General features: G+C 63.7%; 3 protein-coding genes across 5 annotated transcripts; 2 read left to right on the top strand and 1 right to left on the bottom strand.

Moving 5' to 3' along the window:
* Positions 1–37: 37 nt before the first annotated feature.
* FOXH1 (forkhead box H1) lies at positions 38–4,402 on the top strand. 2 transcript variants are annotated; one of them, XM_082433531.1, is made up of 4 exons: positions 38–82; positions 2,329–2,557; positions 2,853–2,957; positions 3,062–4,402. In XM_082433531.1, the coding sequence occupies exons 2-4, from the start codon at positions 2,384–2,386 to the stop codon at positions 3,863–3,865; spliced, it is 1,083 nt and encodes a 360-aa protein (XP_082289657.1). In that variant the 5' UTR covers positions 38–82; positions 2,329–2,383; the 3' UTR covers positions 3,866–4,402. The 2 variants fall into 2 exon arrangements, with proteins under 2 accessions (XP_082289657.1, XP_082289656.1); XM_082433530.1 differs by having other exon boundaries at positions 44–2,557.
* On the bottom strand, positions 4,380–11,416 carry KIFC2 (kinesin family member C2). 2 transcript variants are annotated; one of them, XM_082433528.1, is made up of 18 exons: positions 11,109–11,416; positions 10,791–10,872; positions 10,458–10,609; positions 10,190–10,328; positions 9,927–10,051; positions 9,771–9,836; positions 9,554–9,682; positions 9,042–9,125; positions 8,813–8,927; positions 8,626–8,735; positions 8,128–8,236; positions 7,860–8,017; positions 6,076–6,180; positions 5,872–5,993; positions 5,652–5,775; positions 5,418–5,547; positions 5,076–5,332; positions 4,380–4,984 (listed from the first exon to the last, which is right to left on the bottom strand). In XM_082433528.1, the coding sequence occupies exons 1-18, from the start codon at positions 11,205–11,207 to the stop codon at positions 4,730–4,732; spliced, it is 2,361 nt and encodes a 786-aa protein (XP_082289654.1). In that variant the 5' UTR covers positions 11,208–11,416; the 3' UTR covers positions 4,380–4,729. The 2 variants fall into 2 exon arrangements, with proteins under 2 accessions (XP_082289654.1, XP_082289655.1); XM_082433529.1 differs by lacking the exons at positions 8,813–8,927; positions 10,190–10,328; positions 10,458–10,609; positions 10,791–10,872; positions 11,109–11,416 and having other exon boundaries at positions 9,927–10,004.
* A 655-nt stretch (positions 11,417–12,071) lies between these two features.
* TMEM276 (transmembrane protein 276) lies at positions 12,072–13,635 on the top strand. Its single transcript, XM_082433538.1, has 2 exons — positions 12,072–12,679; positions 12,845–13,635. The coding sequence occupies exons 1-2, from the start codon at positions 12,587–12,589 to the stop codon at positions 13,328–13,330; spliced, it is 579 nt and encodes a 192-aa protein (XP_082289664.1). The 5' UTR covers positions 12,072–12,586; the 3' UTR covers positions 13,331–13,635.
* The last annotated feature ends 892 nt before the right edge of the window (positions 13,636–14,527 follow it).

Here is a 14,527-nt window from a genome sequence, read left to right as displayed (position 1 = left end):
GCCGAGCCGCGCGGGGGCGGGGCCGAGCCGCGCGGGGGCGGGGCTTGCGCAGAGCAACTAGAGAGAGGTTGCTGACCGTAAGGTGCGAACGTCTGTGGTAGGGGCGTCCTCGGCGCGGTGGGGCCCGGTTGGGGCGGGAAGGGCAAGTAGTCAAAAGGTTCCCAGGAGGGTGGTCATCTATTTACGCTGAGCTTTTAAGGAAGGGTCAGAGTTCACTCGACAAAGCAGGGGCATCACTGGTGTAGAGATGAGCATGCGCAAAGGTGGAAGGACCCGGTGGGAAGAATTGAGGTGGTGGTTTAGGAGGGCGGGGGCCCGGTAGGGTGGTACGTGCGGTCAGTGATGAACAGTCAGGACATGAGGAGCCTTGAACGCCAAACCAAGAGCTGGGCTTTATCCTGGAAGCACAGGAGGACCAGTGGAGGAGAGGGGGTGACTTAAGACCTGTTGGAGAAAAAGACCTCTCTAATGACCGAGTGGAGCTAGGAGGCCATAGGTCGCCTGGTGAGACACAAGGACCCCTCAGCTAGAGCCCTGGAAACAGACAGGCGTTGAGGAGGTGACATAGGGATCCAGAGGAAGCCAGGTGAAGTCTGAAGAAAGAGTCTGAGACAGCGGAGGGAGTCGTGTGGTACCCCACATACGTCATCCATCTGAGCTCCAGGCTTCCTCCTCCACTGCACCCATCACTCACCCATTCCCTCAGCACCTCGGTGAGAGCTGGGCACCCACTGTAGGCTGCAGATTTTCACCTCTCTAAGGGTATAATTGGTGTGTGTGTGTGGAAGGGGTGCTGCTGCTGCCCAAGAAAAGCCGAAATCTTAGAGTGAAGCGATAGAAAGTGTCTCCCTGTGCTTCTGTGGCTTTCCTCGGGTCTGGGGGTCCTAGTAGCAACACCCCACCACTGCTGGTGTCCTGGGCCTGATAATCCCTTTGCAAACTTGCCCAGTCCTCACCGGGGGGAACCCAGGCTTTGGGTCAGGGTACAGAGCACAGGCCCTGACTGACTTGAGGGGCAGAGCCACAGACTAGATGGCCAGGGAGGAGGTCAGGGGACAGAAGTGTCTGGGACCCAGAAGGACCATGTCTCAGGGCAGCTGCCAAATGCATTTTTCCAGAATCGCACCTTTGGGCCAAGCCCTGTGCCTGCTAAAGCACTCAGAAGCTCTGGCCAGGGCTGAGCAAGGGGTGCTGGCCCTGCAGGCCTCCCCAGGCTCAGCCTCCCCTCTGTCTCCCAGAGTGCCCCTCCTCCACTCAGGCCTACCCCCTCCTGCCTGGGGAGCATCTCCCTCCTAGCCTAAGCCACAGGGCATTGGGGCTGCCTGGGAAGCCCTGTGTACCCAGACATAACACACCTGTCCTCACTCCTGCCCAGGGTGATGCCAAGTGGTTCTCGCAGGCTCCCCTGGGCAGGCACCATGACCCACAGGGCTGTGTTCTCAAGGCCTGGCCCCAAGCGGTAGCCAGTAAACACCTACGGCTAGAAAGCCTCTCCTTCCATGCACACCCACCCAGGGGCACTGCCTGAGTGCCCCAGAGGACCAAGTGGCGTCCTCCTCGGGGGACAACCTCCAGAGTATCTGGACCCAGAGGACCAGAAGAGGAGCAGAGAGGCAAACACACTTCCAGGAAGTTCTCTCAAGCCAGGGGGGTCCAGCTTACCCAGGACCAGTGAGGTGCACAGGGAATAATGAGGGACTATTATTATGGTCATCTCCCAGGACCCACTGTTGACCAGCACCAAGGAGGGAAGGAAAGTGACCTCCAGGGCCTGGGGAGCCTTCTGGGGCCATGCAGCAGCCTGTGGGAAAATCCCTTGAGTCAACTGTATCCCTCTTTTATTTCTGAGGTTTCCTCTAGGAAGCCCTCCCAGACCACCACCCAAGTCCTGCTAGCTGCTTGGCCTTGAACTCTGGGCAGGACCCACCCCTTCTTGGCGGCTCATCTTGGACCAATCACTCCCCCATCTGTTAAATGTGAACCTGAGATCTAGATGGGATAAAGTAACTGTGGGTCATAAGCCCCTTCCAAGGGCTTTTCCTTCCAGCTCTAGGGGGGGTGCCAAAGGCAGCCCAGGGGTGAGGAATGAGGCCTCGGTGGCCGCCTGCAGCCCCCACTGGAATCTTCCCTGCCCCTCCCTCCCAGATTAACCGAAACCTGCTAATTGTGGCTGCCCTCTGCACGCTCCCCTCCCCCACCGCGTATTTCTACCTCCCTTGGCCTCCCCTCCCCTCCCCCTTCCATCCGAATGATAAAGGGCTTGGCCCGCCAGCCCCCGCCTGGCCTCAGGCCCCAGCTCTTCCTCACCACACTACCACACTGCCCCAGTGCCCTGCGCCCACCACCCGGCCGGACCCCTGCCCACGTTGCCTGCTTCCTCTGCATGGGGCCCTGCAGCAACCCCCGCCTGGGGCTCCCCGGGGGGGAGTCGCCCTCCCAGCCCCCCCAGAGGAGGAAGAAGAGATACCTGCGGCATGACAAGCCCCCCTACACCTACTTGGCCATGATCGCCCTGGTGATCCAGGCCGCACCCTCCCGCAGGCTGAAGCTGGCCCAGGTGAGAGGATCCCCGCCCGCTCTCCCTCACACTCCGTGATCAGACCTGTCCCCGGACGCGTCCTCCACCTGGCCCCTGCTCGGAGGCTCAGGCTCCGGCCTCCACCCCGACCTGGCCCTATCCAGCCATGCCAGTGGGGCCGGTCCCGGCCTGGGCACCCAGGGAGAGAGCTAAAGCACTCAGGCAGTCCCCTTCCCGGCGAGGGGGGGCCACGCAGAGGCTAGGGGAGGGGCAGCGTGGCCCCCCGCCCACGCGCCCCGGCTCACGGCGCCCGCTGCCCGCCCGATGGTTTCAGATCATCCGTCAGGTCCAGGCCGTGTTCCCCTTCTTCAGGGACGATTACGAGGGCTGGAAAGACTCCATCCGCCACAACCTCTCCTCCAACCGATGCTTCCGCAAGGTGGGGCAGGGTGAGGGTCGGAGCCTGGGGGCGGGACGCGGGCGGAAATCCTGAGTATCCGGGGTCGTACAGCCCCACCCAAGCCTGCCCCCCTCCTCCACCAGGTGCCCAAAGATCCCGCGAAACCCCAGGCCAAGGGCAACTTCTGGGCGGTCGACGTGAGCCTGATCCCAGCCGAGGCGCTGCGGCTGCAGAACACGGCCCTGTGCAGGCGCTGGCAGAGCAGGGGCGCGAGGGGAGCCTTCGCCAAGGACCTGGGCCCCTATGTGCTGCATGGCCGGCCCTACCGGCCGCCCAGTCCCCAGCCGCCGCCCTGCGAGGGCTTCAGCATAAAGTCTCTGCTAGGGGACTCCGGGGAGGGGGCGCCGCCGAGCAGCCCAAGTCGGTCAGGCTCAGTTCACATAGGGGAGGAAGAGGCACCCACTCCAGTCCCCAGCTCTGAGAGACCTCTGTGGCCCGTCTGCCCCCTCCCAGGGTCCCTGAGAGCAGAAGGGGAGACTTCCCAGGGGGGAAACAGCAGGCCCTCGCCCCTCTCCCCTGAACCCAGAGCCTGGCCCCTCCACTTACTTCAGGGTACCCCAGGCCCTGGGGGACTCCCTGGTGGAAGCCACAGGGCCTCGCTTTGGGGGCAGCTACCTACCTCTTATTTGCCCATTTACACTCCCAACGTGGTGATGCCATTTGCCCCACTGCCACCCACCTCTTGCCCCCGGTGCCCCCCCTCAACCAGCACAGGCTATTGGGGGGTGGTCCCTGAAACCCATGGCCCTCCAAGGCTGCTCTGGGATCTAGACGCCCTCTTCCAGGGGGTGCCACCCAACAAAAGCATCTATGATGCGTGGGTTAGCCACCCCCGAGACCTGGCTGCCCCTACCCCAGGCTGGCTACTCTCCTGGTACAGCCTGTGAGGCTCCCAGGGCAGGGGCTGCTTTCCTCTCCCACCCTCTCCTGCCATCCTTAGACCTGTTGAGGGGAAACCAAGGTATGTGTGGCTCCACCTTGAGACACGAGGTACCAGCCGTGCTGAGAGTCCGCGTGTTTATTGGACACTCCAGAAGAGCTGTGGCCCAGCTGGGCACCACCGCAGCCCTGATGGTCAGTCATGCCTCTCTTACCCCGAGAGGCAAGGCTGAAAGGAGCAGGGCTCTGCTTGAAGTAGCCCTTCCTGTCCCCTTCCTGGTCCCACCTTCTCCAGCCCTCTGTCCATCTATCCATCCATCCATCCATCCATCACCATCTGTCACTTCCCCTCCCTGGCTCCGGGCTGGGGGAGGGAAAACCTAATGACCGCCCCAGCCGCTCCATCCCTAAGTCCTGTCCCCCCTCCACTGTTGCCTGGCAAGGAGGTAGCACCTTTGGGGGGAGGGGACGGAGAATGGAGACCCTACCTGGTTTTGGTGGTGGTAGTGGGGAAGATAACAGTAAAGGAACAAACGACATTTTAATGCAAGTCTGATGTTTGGTGATGGGGTTGTGAGTCTGGTGGCCACTTGGCCAGGGTCTGCCTCCGCGGCTCTGGGATCCCCTGCTGTGCGCCGCACGATAACAGCAGATGGTGATAAGCAAAGGGCTAAGGGCCTGGGCTGGGGCGGGGGGTTGGGGGGGGCGGTGATCATTACCCCAGGCGGAACACTCCTGGGAGCGGGAGAGAAAGGGGTGGACTCTGGGAGTCTGGGGGTCAGCAGGCCCCCAGAGATCAAGGAGATCGTGGGGGGAATAGGGACTTTGCTGCCTCTGCCAGCAGAGACGCGACCCAGACTCCTTGGGTAGGACTACGAAGGCAGGTCCTCCGGCGGTGCCAGGGCCGAGCTGGAGCCGCTGTCCAGGCCGGGGCTTGGAGGGCTGCCGGGCGAGGGCGTGGCGGTGCAGGGGGTCCCAGAGAGTGGTGTGTCGGTGCTCAGGGAAGAGGGGGTCCCAGAACGCGGGGCCCTGCGGGGCCTAGCAGGCCCCAGCTCCACTCGCCCCACTCGCTCGGCGAACTTGAGCGAGCACACGGTCTCGCCGAGATCCTCGGGCCGCGTGGAGACCTGCGGGGAGCTGCGCTGGTGGGCGGGCCCGGGTGGGCGGCGCCTGGCATGCAAACAACCCTCCCGCGGGGCCGCGGCTGCCTGGCCCCACCTGCAGCAGCAGCACAGCGGTGGCGCCGGGGCCCAGTGCGGGCTGTAGCAGGCGCGTGAGCTGCGAGTCGCGGAAGGGCACGTGTGGCCGGCGGGCCCGCAGTGCGGCCATCACTCCTCCCAGCGCCAGCAGCGAGCGGTTGATGGTCCGAGCCTCCCGCAGACGCTGAGCGCCGTCCCGGTCTTCATGCGACGTGCCGGCCGCCCCTGCCTTCCAGGCGCGCTCGGACCCTGCCAGGTCCACTAGGTGCAGCGTGCCTGCAGAGGCGAGAGAGCCCGGCGTGGAGGGAGGCCCGGTCTCGGGTGCAGCGAAGCCCCCCGCAGGCCTCAGACGCCGAGATACCTGCGGTGCCGGGACCGCTTGATGGGGACGCCGTGCGCAGCGTCAGCGTGACCAGCGCGTGCGAACGAGAGCTGTGCTGGTTCATGGCTGTGGCGGCGGTGGCCCGGTTGCTCCTCCCCAGGTTCAGCATCTGGAGGACGGAGGACAGGGCTGGCCTGCTGCGGCGTCCGCGGCCCAGGTGGGAGTACAGGGCGGGGGCTTGGAGGACTGCGCAGCCCCACCGAGCAGCCTCACCTGGTGCAACGACTCCAGATTGGGCACGTCCCAGTGGGTGAGGCCAGCCACCTGGATCCCCCCCTCGCCTGCTGGGCCCTGCCTCACTGCCAGGCGCTGGGGAGGCCCTGGGGCTAGGAGGTCCCTGGCGAAAAAGGGGAGGGCTCTGTTGGGGGTTCTGGGGGGCGGAGCCAGAAGTTGGGGCCCGGGGCGGGGAGGAGGCACCGTTTGCGGCCCTGACCTGACAGCCTCGTTGTAGATCTCCACCATGCTGAGGGTCACGTGGTGCTGTCCCCCTGTTCCCATCTCCCGGAACAGTGACTGCAGCGCCCTAGGAGCTATGCCAGGGTCCTCAGGCGGGCCCTGGGGACAGGGTGGGGTGCCTCATCGGGCTCACATCCCAGCCCCTGGCCCCAGGAGCCACCCAGACTGCCCCCTTTCCCACCTCCATGCTGTAGGTCTTTCCCGTCCCTGTCTGACCGTAGGTGAAAATGCAGACACTGTAGCCTCCGAGGCAGGACAGAACAGCCGACTCCAGCTCCCTGAAGACCTAGGGGTAGGAGGGGTTGGGAGGGGCCCTAAGCCCCAGGACCTGGGGCAAGGTGTGAACAAAACTTGATTCCCCTGGAAGGAGGCTGGCTCTAGGGGAGCACAGTGGAAGAGAGGATCTCCCAACAGACAGGTGAGGCTCCCTGGAGAAGGTGGCATTTGCCAGAATTTGCCAGGCAAAGAAGGGAAGGGACGTGACAGGTAGGAGGAACAGGCGATGCAGAGTATTGGAATCCTGACGATTGACTGCTTGGAAGGCTGGGGGTGTAGCAGTCAAGAGCCCAGACCCTGGGCTTCATGGCCAAGTTCAAACCCTGGGTGTGACTGGAGGCAAGTCACTCATCTTGCCCTCTGTGAGATGAGGACTGTAGTGGCACCTGTTGTGAGGATTAAGTGAGAATGTGGACCAAGAGGACTAGTGCAGCACTTGGCACGTGAAAGATGAACCCAGAGAGTCCCATGTGTGGAGGTTGGTGGGCAACCAGGATCCTGGAAGTCAGGCCCTGGGAGGGTGCAGAGAGGCAGGTGAAGGGGAGATGGAGCTGGGACTTGCGTCCTGTTGGCAGCTGGACACCAGCAGCAGCCTCTTGAGCAATGACACAGTCGGCCAGCTTTTGTGCCCAGAAGGTGGCGGGTAACTACTGGGCTGTCAGATCTCTTTGAAATTTTGGTTGCCAGCTACGAGGGCAGAGTCCAGAATTGCCAGTGAGGTTGCTAAGACTCCATGGCTAGAAAGGAGCATTGGGGGCGCTATTGCAGACAGAGATAGGGACTACAGGTGAGGGAGCCCAGTAACAGAATCCTTTAGCTCTTTCAGCCAGAATTGGAGGACCCTGTCTAGGAAGGCTACCCAGAAGGCAGTAGAAAAGGAACCCCTGTTCAGGGCTGCAGTTGGGATGGAGACTGAAGACAGGGTGGGGGTGGTATGGGGGGTAAATAGAGGTAGGTGGAAAACAGCTGCAGTGCCCCAAAAAGTGGGGGAGGGAGTACCTGCCAGGCACTCTCATCACAGTCTGTCCCCGTGAGGCCAGCACAGGTCTGGGTCTCTGAAAGCTCTGCCCCTCGCCTCACCCCCTCCCAGCTCTCAGCCTTGTTTCCTGAGCTCTAGTTGCAAGTTGGTGTGCAGTGAAGATAGTGTGCGGGAAACAAGGCAGCGGGGGGCTGGGGTTGGAAGCTCACCTGTGCCCCCCACTCCCCTTGGCCACAAAGCAAGGAGAGCTACCCACCCTCAGAGCTGACCATCTCTGGACCCTGGGCCAGGGGAGTGGGCAGCCAGTGAAGCCTGCGGGAAGGAGGTCACAGTACTGACCTCACAACAACAACAGCACCCCAGCCATGCTCCACAGCCCCCTGAGTAACCATCACCTCAAACATGTTCATTTTCCTTCGTTTCCTGGCACAAAGTTACTTTTGAAAATGTTAATCTTCCTGTTTAAGCCATAAAGTCTGTCTCCCCCAGCCTGTAGAGTTTGGTGGGGGGATGCAAAGCGGAAACCCTGGAAAGAAAGTAGGTGCCCAGCTAGAATACCAGTCCTGCCTCCCAGACCCTCCGGCTCCCTTCCCTTCCCTGCTGGAGTCCAGCCGCCCTCTCTCCTGGGAGGGCAGACAGACAGGGAGCCTTCTCTGGTCTCCAGGGAACTCTGAGTGACAGGCGACACAGGTGAAAGGGTGGAGCATCACCTCCTCCTGGCTGGCGTGTGGAGGGAAGACCCAGTCCAGGCGGAAGCGACGCTGGTGCCCTCGATAGCAGGTGGTGACAGTGCCACCCGGGCCGGGCTCTAAGCTCACCAAGCTGGAGGGTGTCCCTGGCCTCAGCCGACAGAGCACACGGATGTTTCCTGGGGTGGAGATCAGGTCAGGGGGCTACCTCCCAGATCCTGAAGCGTGGAAAGCCTCCACGTCCCCCACCTCTGCCGCCCCAGCCCTTTGCTCCCCAAGCCTGCCATACCCTTGAGCTCCAGCGGCCGCCCTGGGCATCCAGTTGGGGGCTCCTGCTGTGCCTCCAGGAGCTGAGTCCCAGCCCCACCCGCTGACAGTGCCCCCAGGGCCCACGATACCTGGGGGCACAGAGAGGTGAGGAAGGGGAAGGCAGTGGGAAGAGAGCAAGGGACGGGGTGCTGAGGGCAATATCCACCACGTGGCCCCCAGCTGTGGGGATCCACAACTTTCAGTGGCTTCAGACCCTTGGGGCATCATTCAGTGGGCCTGGGATGGAGCTCAGGGACCCGAGGAGAACCGTGGGCTTCCTGGCAATCCTGTGAGGGATTCACTGTCACCCCAGTTTGCACAGAACACAGTTGTTCTGGTTCCAGAACCTAAGATTTGCAGTAGACGAGACAAGACCCTGGGACTGGAAAGGAAAGGAGAGCAGGGGTTCCCCAAGGGAAGGCCAGTGACGAGGCTGCACAGAGAACAAGTGCAAGGGAGGCGAGCGAGGGGTCCTGACCTGGCCCCGGGCTTCGCTCAGCGAACCCTGGCAGCTCTGGGTAAAGGTGCTGACCAGTCCTCGGAGGTCCCCACAGCCCTGACGCAAGCTGGCCATGCGAGCATGGAGTCCTGGGGGCAGGAAGGCTGTTGTGAGGGAAAGCCCAGACCCACAGCCTTCCCATGAGCTCCGGAGCCCCAGCCCTCACCTGCCAGCTGCGCGCGCATCTGCTGCAGCTCCCTCCTGCAGTTCTGCTCCGTCTCCTGCTGGAGCTGCCGGAGGGCCCCCCGGAGGCCCTGCAGCTGCGCCTCCTGCACCCCTAGCTGCCCCACCCAACCCCAGCCCTGTCACTGAGGAAACAGGCACTTACCAGGCTCTGCCTCAGACACCCCCTGCCCAGAGCCCCAGACTTCCCGGCCCCTGGGCCCAGAGCCCACCTGGACTCGGAGAGCTTCCGTGGTGTCCTGGGCCTCTTGAAGCCGGCCCCGGAGCTCCAGCAGTGCCTCTGCCTCCTCCTGCTCCTGCAAGGGGAGTGGCGGCCAGCTGAACTATGGAGCCAGGAGGAAACTCAGGGAGGGGCACTCCAGCTGCCCCATTTTACAGATGAGAAAGTCAAGTCGACAGGGGCTCACAAAGCTGGTCACACATCCATGCCTCCTAATTCCATGCAGGGCTCCTTTCCCCAAGTCTCTCTGCTCTCCTGGAGTCAGTCACTGGGAGAAACCATGGACTGAAAGGAGGAGATTCTCCCATGAGCATCAGTCTCCTTGACGGGGCTACCATGCATTTGCCGCCCACAGTCCGGGCCTCAGGTCTGAAGGGTCAGAGGGGGCTCCCTGCCTCTGCTCCAGCGAGCACAAGGTCCTGAGGAAGCCCAGGCAGTGTTGCTAGAGACCAGGGTGCAGGAGCCCCGGGCTGCAGGGACGGTAGCAGCTAAGGAGCAGGATACCTGGGGGGCCCTGTTGGGGGGGGCGGGGCCCCAGTGCAGCAGGAGGTCCCGAGTAAGGCTCAGGCTCTGTTTCAGGGCCTTGTTTTCCAGAGTCAGATGCTGAACCCTTTTCTCCGAGTCTGTCGCCCCCTGGGAGAGAAGGAAGCACTCAAAACTCACCTGGAGGCTGAGACCCTCTCACGTCCCCCTTGTCCGGCCCCCACCCCAGCAGCCTCACCACTCCCACACGCAGCTGGCCCAGCTCCTTCTCCTGCAGTTCCAGCTGCTGCTTCAGCTCCTCCAGCTGGAAAGGAGGAAAGAGCACCGGGTGGAACGCCTCCTTCCAGGCCCCTCCCAGACCCCCCACCCCCCCACTGCCTCCTGGGCCCCTCACCTGTCCAAGGATGAGCTGTTCCAGCCGCTGCCAAGCCCTCTGGTCCTCCTCTAACTGAGGAGACTGCTGCCCCTGGGCCTCACCCCTTGGTGAAACGGAAGGGCTTTCTTCTTGGGATGGGGATCCTGGGGTGGGGTGGACCCAGTTAGGACAGAAGAGCTCTCTGGCCTGAAGGAAGGGACACCTCACATCTGGCTGCTAGGGTTCTGGTGGGCGTCACTCCCTGAACAAACTCCCTCTTCAACTCACTACTCCTTACGCACCAGCAGGAGTGGGGGGCTGCACCCCTGAGGCTGGCTGCGTCGCCTGGGGCAGGACCTGCCTCCCCCTGGGGCTCCGAATCCATGCCAGGAGGGCCAAGAGCTGACCGGTCACCGTCAACAGTGGGGGAACATCACCAGGCTGGGAAAGAAATAGAAATCAAAGTGGAAAAGGATGGGGGCCGGGTGGGGAGGATACAGGGGTATGGATGGAAATCAGTAGGCCTGAAAACACAGAACACGTGGCTGTAGAAATCTCAACTCTGCTTACCTTGCTCAGGTCGGCAGAATTCCCGAAGCTCTCTTCCGCCCCCAGCTGGACTGAGAGGAACTCCGCAAGACGCACGAGAGCCTCTTCCAGTGAGACCTCAGCCGGACGGCCCTCCGCTGCCCCTCCCGGTCCATCCTCGGACTCCGAGCAGCCTGCGAGGGAGTGGGACGGGTAGGCATGCTGGGTCACGTGTCGGATGCAAGGCCACTAGCCGGCACCTGCCAGCTTCCTCCCTTCCAATGAGGGCACGAGCACCCCCTGCATCTCTCGGACGGCGGCGCTCCCTCGTTGCCCCGGGAGACGCAGCACTCCCGATGCACCAACAGTACCTACCGACCAGGCCGGTCAGCTCGGTCCACAGCTCTGCGGTGGGCTGGTCGGGGCGGCGGCGACCCCCGGGCTTGCAGCAGGCACTCTAGGGAGGGAGCGGGGGGGAGCCCCTGAGGCGAGGCCAGGCAGCCCATGGGGCTCCCTGCCTCCGAGAACTGAGCCCGAGGGGTTGGAGCCGGGCTCTCAGCTTCCAACACCAGAGACGGGGTCCTCGGCACGGCCCCTCCCCCGCGTCAGCGCCCCGGGACCTACGCAGCGCCGGCCTGCAAAACCGTTCTCCGGAAGGGGGTCGCCGGCCGAGCTGCGCCCGCCCCCGCTCACCTGGGCGGGGTTCCCAGGGTCGGCGGCCGCCGCGGCCCCGCCATCCCTGCGAAAGAGGCTGTAGAAGATGTAGATGAGCAGCGAGTAGAAGGCGTACATGAGAGCGCGGGGCGGCAGAGGGCCCCGCTTCGCGCCGCCCCGCGTCCCCGCGCCCCAACTCCGCGCCCGCCCGCTGCAGAGCCCGTGCGCATGCTCTGGCGGCCGCCCCCTCGGCACGGCCCCGCACCTCCTCTTCCAGAATCCCTACGGGTCCTCTGCGAAGGACCCCCGCGCGGCTGTACCCCCTCAGAGCCTTCTGCCCTCAGGTGTCTAACCTTTTCTTCCCTCAAGACCCTTTCTCGGCCCCTCCCCTCACCGCCGCTTCCACCAAGCGCTCCCCTCTCCGGCCCTCCCCTCCACCTCCTTCTCGGCCCCTTCCTCCAACGCCTCCCCGCACCGCCCTCCCCTCCCCTCAATACCCTTCCCCTCCCCGCCCCTTCACCGGCCCCGCCCCCTCCTCAACCCCTCTTCTTAACGCCCCTTCCTCCAACTCCGCCCTACGTCCTTCTCGGCCCCTTCTTCCAACCCCTCCCCTCAATGCCCCTCTCATCACAGCACCTTCCCCCAATCCCTCTCCCCCTCCCCGACCCCTCCCTCACCACTCCTTCCTCAGACCCTCCCCTAGAAGCCCCTCCTCTCGCCACCCTTTCCTCGGCCCTTCCCCTCATCGCCCCTTCCTCCAACCCCGCCCCGCCCCTTCCTCCAACCCCCGCCCCGCCCCTTCCTTCGACCCCACCTCTCACTGCCCCTCCCCTCATGGCTCCTTCCTTGAGCCCCTTCCCTCCCCCCAAACCAGCGGGCGTGTGCGTCCATTACCAAGCAGAGACCCCCTCCTCCTAGCCCCGCCCACTCTTACAACCCAGTCTTGCTCTCCTCCACGCCCGCGACGCCCCGGCCCCGCCCCCCCCCCCGGCCGCTCTAGCCTCCGCTCCTCTCGTTGGTTGGCGCGGGACCGTCGCACACCCGGCGCGGGAGGCGGAGCGGCAGCCAGAGGGCGGCGCGGTGGGCTGATTTGGGTCTCTCGCTCGCCGCTGCGCCGGGGTCGCCCAGCTCAGCGGTCTCTGAGTGCCTGCGCCGTCGCTCTTTCCGGGCCGGGTTCCGAGGACGGCGCCTCCCCGAGCGCAGGGCCCTGCGCCCCTCTCCCCCAGGCCCTGCGCCGACTTGGGTTCCAGGACGCCAGAGCTAACGCCCACCCAGTCCAGGCCCCGCACCGTCTTTTCCCGGCGGATTTAGGTTCTTCTTCCCCAACGTTGTGTCCAGTGGCCTCAGGGCTCCTGCGAGTTTCGGATGAGCCCATAACAATATTTAGAAATGGGGTTCTGGAACCTGGGAATTCTGGAGAGACACCCCTAGGGCCCCCTGTTGCCGGCTTCTACGTTCTTCTCCAAAGTTGAGGATCCCTTTCCCATTCCCTCAAACTCACTACCGCCCGAGGTGTCATGGCCCCCAGGCCAGGGCGCGAGTGGAGCTCCGCCCTGTCCCACCTGGCGCTGGGATCAGTGTCTCTGCATGCAGCCCTGAGCACTGCCCAGGTGAGTACGCTGGGGCCGGGCAGGGGCGTAGCCCACTCCCAAATCCCTAGAGGGTGGTGGGAGGTAAGTGTGGGGGCCCGACTTCTGTGAGACCTTCAGACCCTTCCCTGTTTAAAGGGAGGTCCTGGCCTCTTTTTCCCACATCTCCCTTCCCTGTGTTGACAGGCAAATCGAGGGGCCGCTGCTGGCTTCCTGCTCCAGGCCCTGGCTGCTGCCACCATGCTGGCCCCAGGGCTGGGCACAGATGAAGACTGTCTTGCTGGAGCCTGGGTGGCCACTGTCATTGGCCTGCCTCTCCTGGCCTTCGATTTCCACTGGGTGAATGGGGACTGCTCTTCCGCCAACCTGCTCCTGGGAGGAGGCATGGTGCTGGCAGTGGCTGGTGAGCACCTTGGTGCTGAGGGCCGCTCTGTGGCTGGGCAGGCAGTGGTGCTGGTGGTCGCAGTGACCATCCTCATTGTGGCTGTTTTCACGACCAACACTTATGGAATGTGGGGGGGGGTGATGCTCGGCGCCGCAGGCCTCCTGAGCCGGCTGGAGGAGGACAGACTGCTGCTGCTGCCGAAGGAGGACGTCTGTCGCTGGGCCCTGGCCGGAGGCAGCTGGGCCTACCACCGGGCCCTGCACACACAGCGCCTGCAGTGGGGGTGATGGTTGGGGACGGCAAGGCGAGGCTTCTGCCCTGGCTATCACCTTCCCCTCATAGGCCTGCTCCTAGGGCCTCCTCCTCTAGGGAGAGACTCTCCTTCCACCGAAGCCAGCTTGCGGCAGAGTGACTGGTCAGGGGGCAGAGTCTGGGCACTATCTCCTTCTCTAGCGCAGTGTGAAGACTTGCCTAGACCAAAATGAGGGGGACTGGGTCCCGGGCATGTTTTGGGGCCTGATTCTGGGCAGGCCATAGTTGTGGATCCAGAGAGAGGCTTGGTCTCCAATAAACCTTAGGGATTTAGCAGGAATATGGACTCTGCCTATTCTTGAGTCGGATTGAGAGGTCCTCCAGTGAGCTTTCTGAGGCTCCCAGGGCAGCAACTGGTTTCCCTGAGCAAAGGAAGGCAATGCGCTGGAACCAACCCTGGGGGCCTCACTCAACTTGGCCTGCCGGCACCTTTGTCAGGAGGGCCCCTGGACTGAGAAGATACAGGAGCCCTTGCTCTCCTGGAACACGGTGGAGTTCTGAATATCCTTGCAAGGTCTGGCTGGTGGCCCTATGGGGCAGTGACCTTAACCGGCCGCCGGCTGGTGTGGGGGCAGGGGAGGGCCGTACCACAGCTGTTCCCGGAAATGTACATCCCCTCCCAGGGCTGACTCGACCTCTACCCGTTTGCCCACCGGCCTGTGCGAGGCAAGTCCTGATTTCCTAAGACCCTCGTTTTCCTCAGCGGACCCCTCTTCAGCTCCCAACCCCAGGGTTATGAAACGGGATTGGGCAGAGCAGTGGGTTAGATTCCGGGTCCAGAGTCCTCCCTTGGGGAGTGCCTGCACTCGCGTCCTGTGGAAGCACATCTCTTCCCGCACAGGAGGGAGAGGTGGCCGGCAGTTTCTCGCTCCGGCCAGCCAAGCCAGAGCCCCGCGCACGCTAGCCTGGGTGTCCGGGGACAAAGGCGCAGGCACATCTGGACGTGGGGGTCCAAGGTTGCCCTCCGTTCCGGGGCACCCAAGGCGTGTGGTCGCGGGCCGGACTGGCGGGAAGCCCCGCGCTCACCCCTGACGCCAGGACTATTCGGGCCCCAAAGATCGCCCCTCAGCGGGTCGCCGGGGCCCCGCCCACCTTATGCAGGGGCGGGCTCTCGCGCGCCCATTGGTTCTGGCCGTCGCGCTGTCTCCCCGAACGGCCCTCCCATTGGCCTC

Source organism: Balaenoptera physalus (genome assembly GCF_965194825.1).
Source record: "Balaenoptera physalus genome assembly, chromosome: 17".
In the NCBI taxonomy this organism is placed as follows: Eukaryota; Metazoa; Chordata; class Mammalia; order Artiodactyla; family Balaenopteridae; genus Balaenoptera; species Balaenoptera physalus.
The sequence above is the reverse complement of the archived record's forward strand: the minus strand, read 5'-3'. Positions and strand labels throughout refer to the sequence as shown.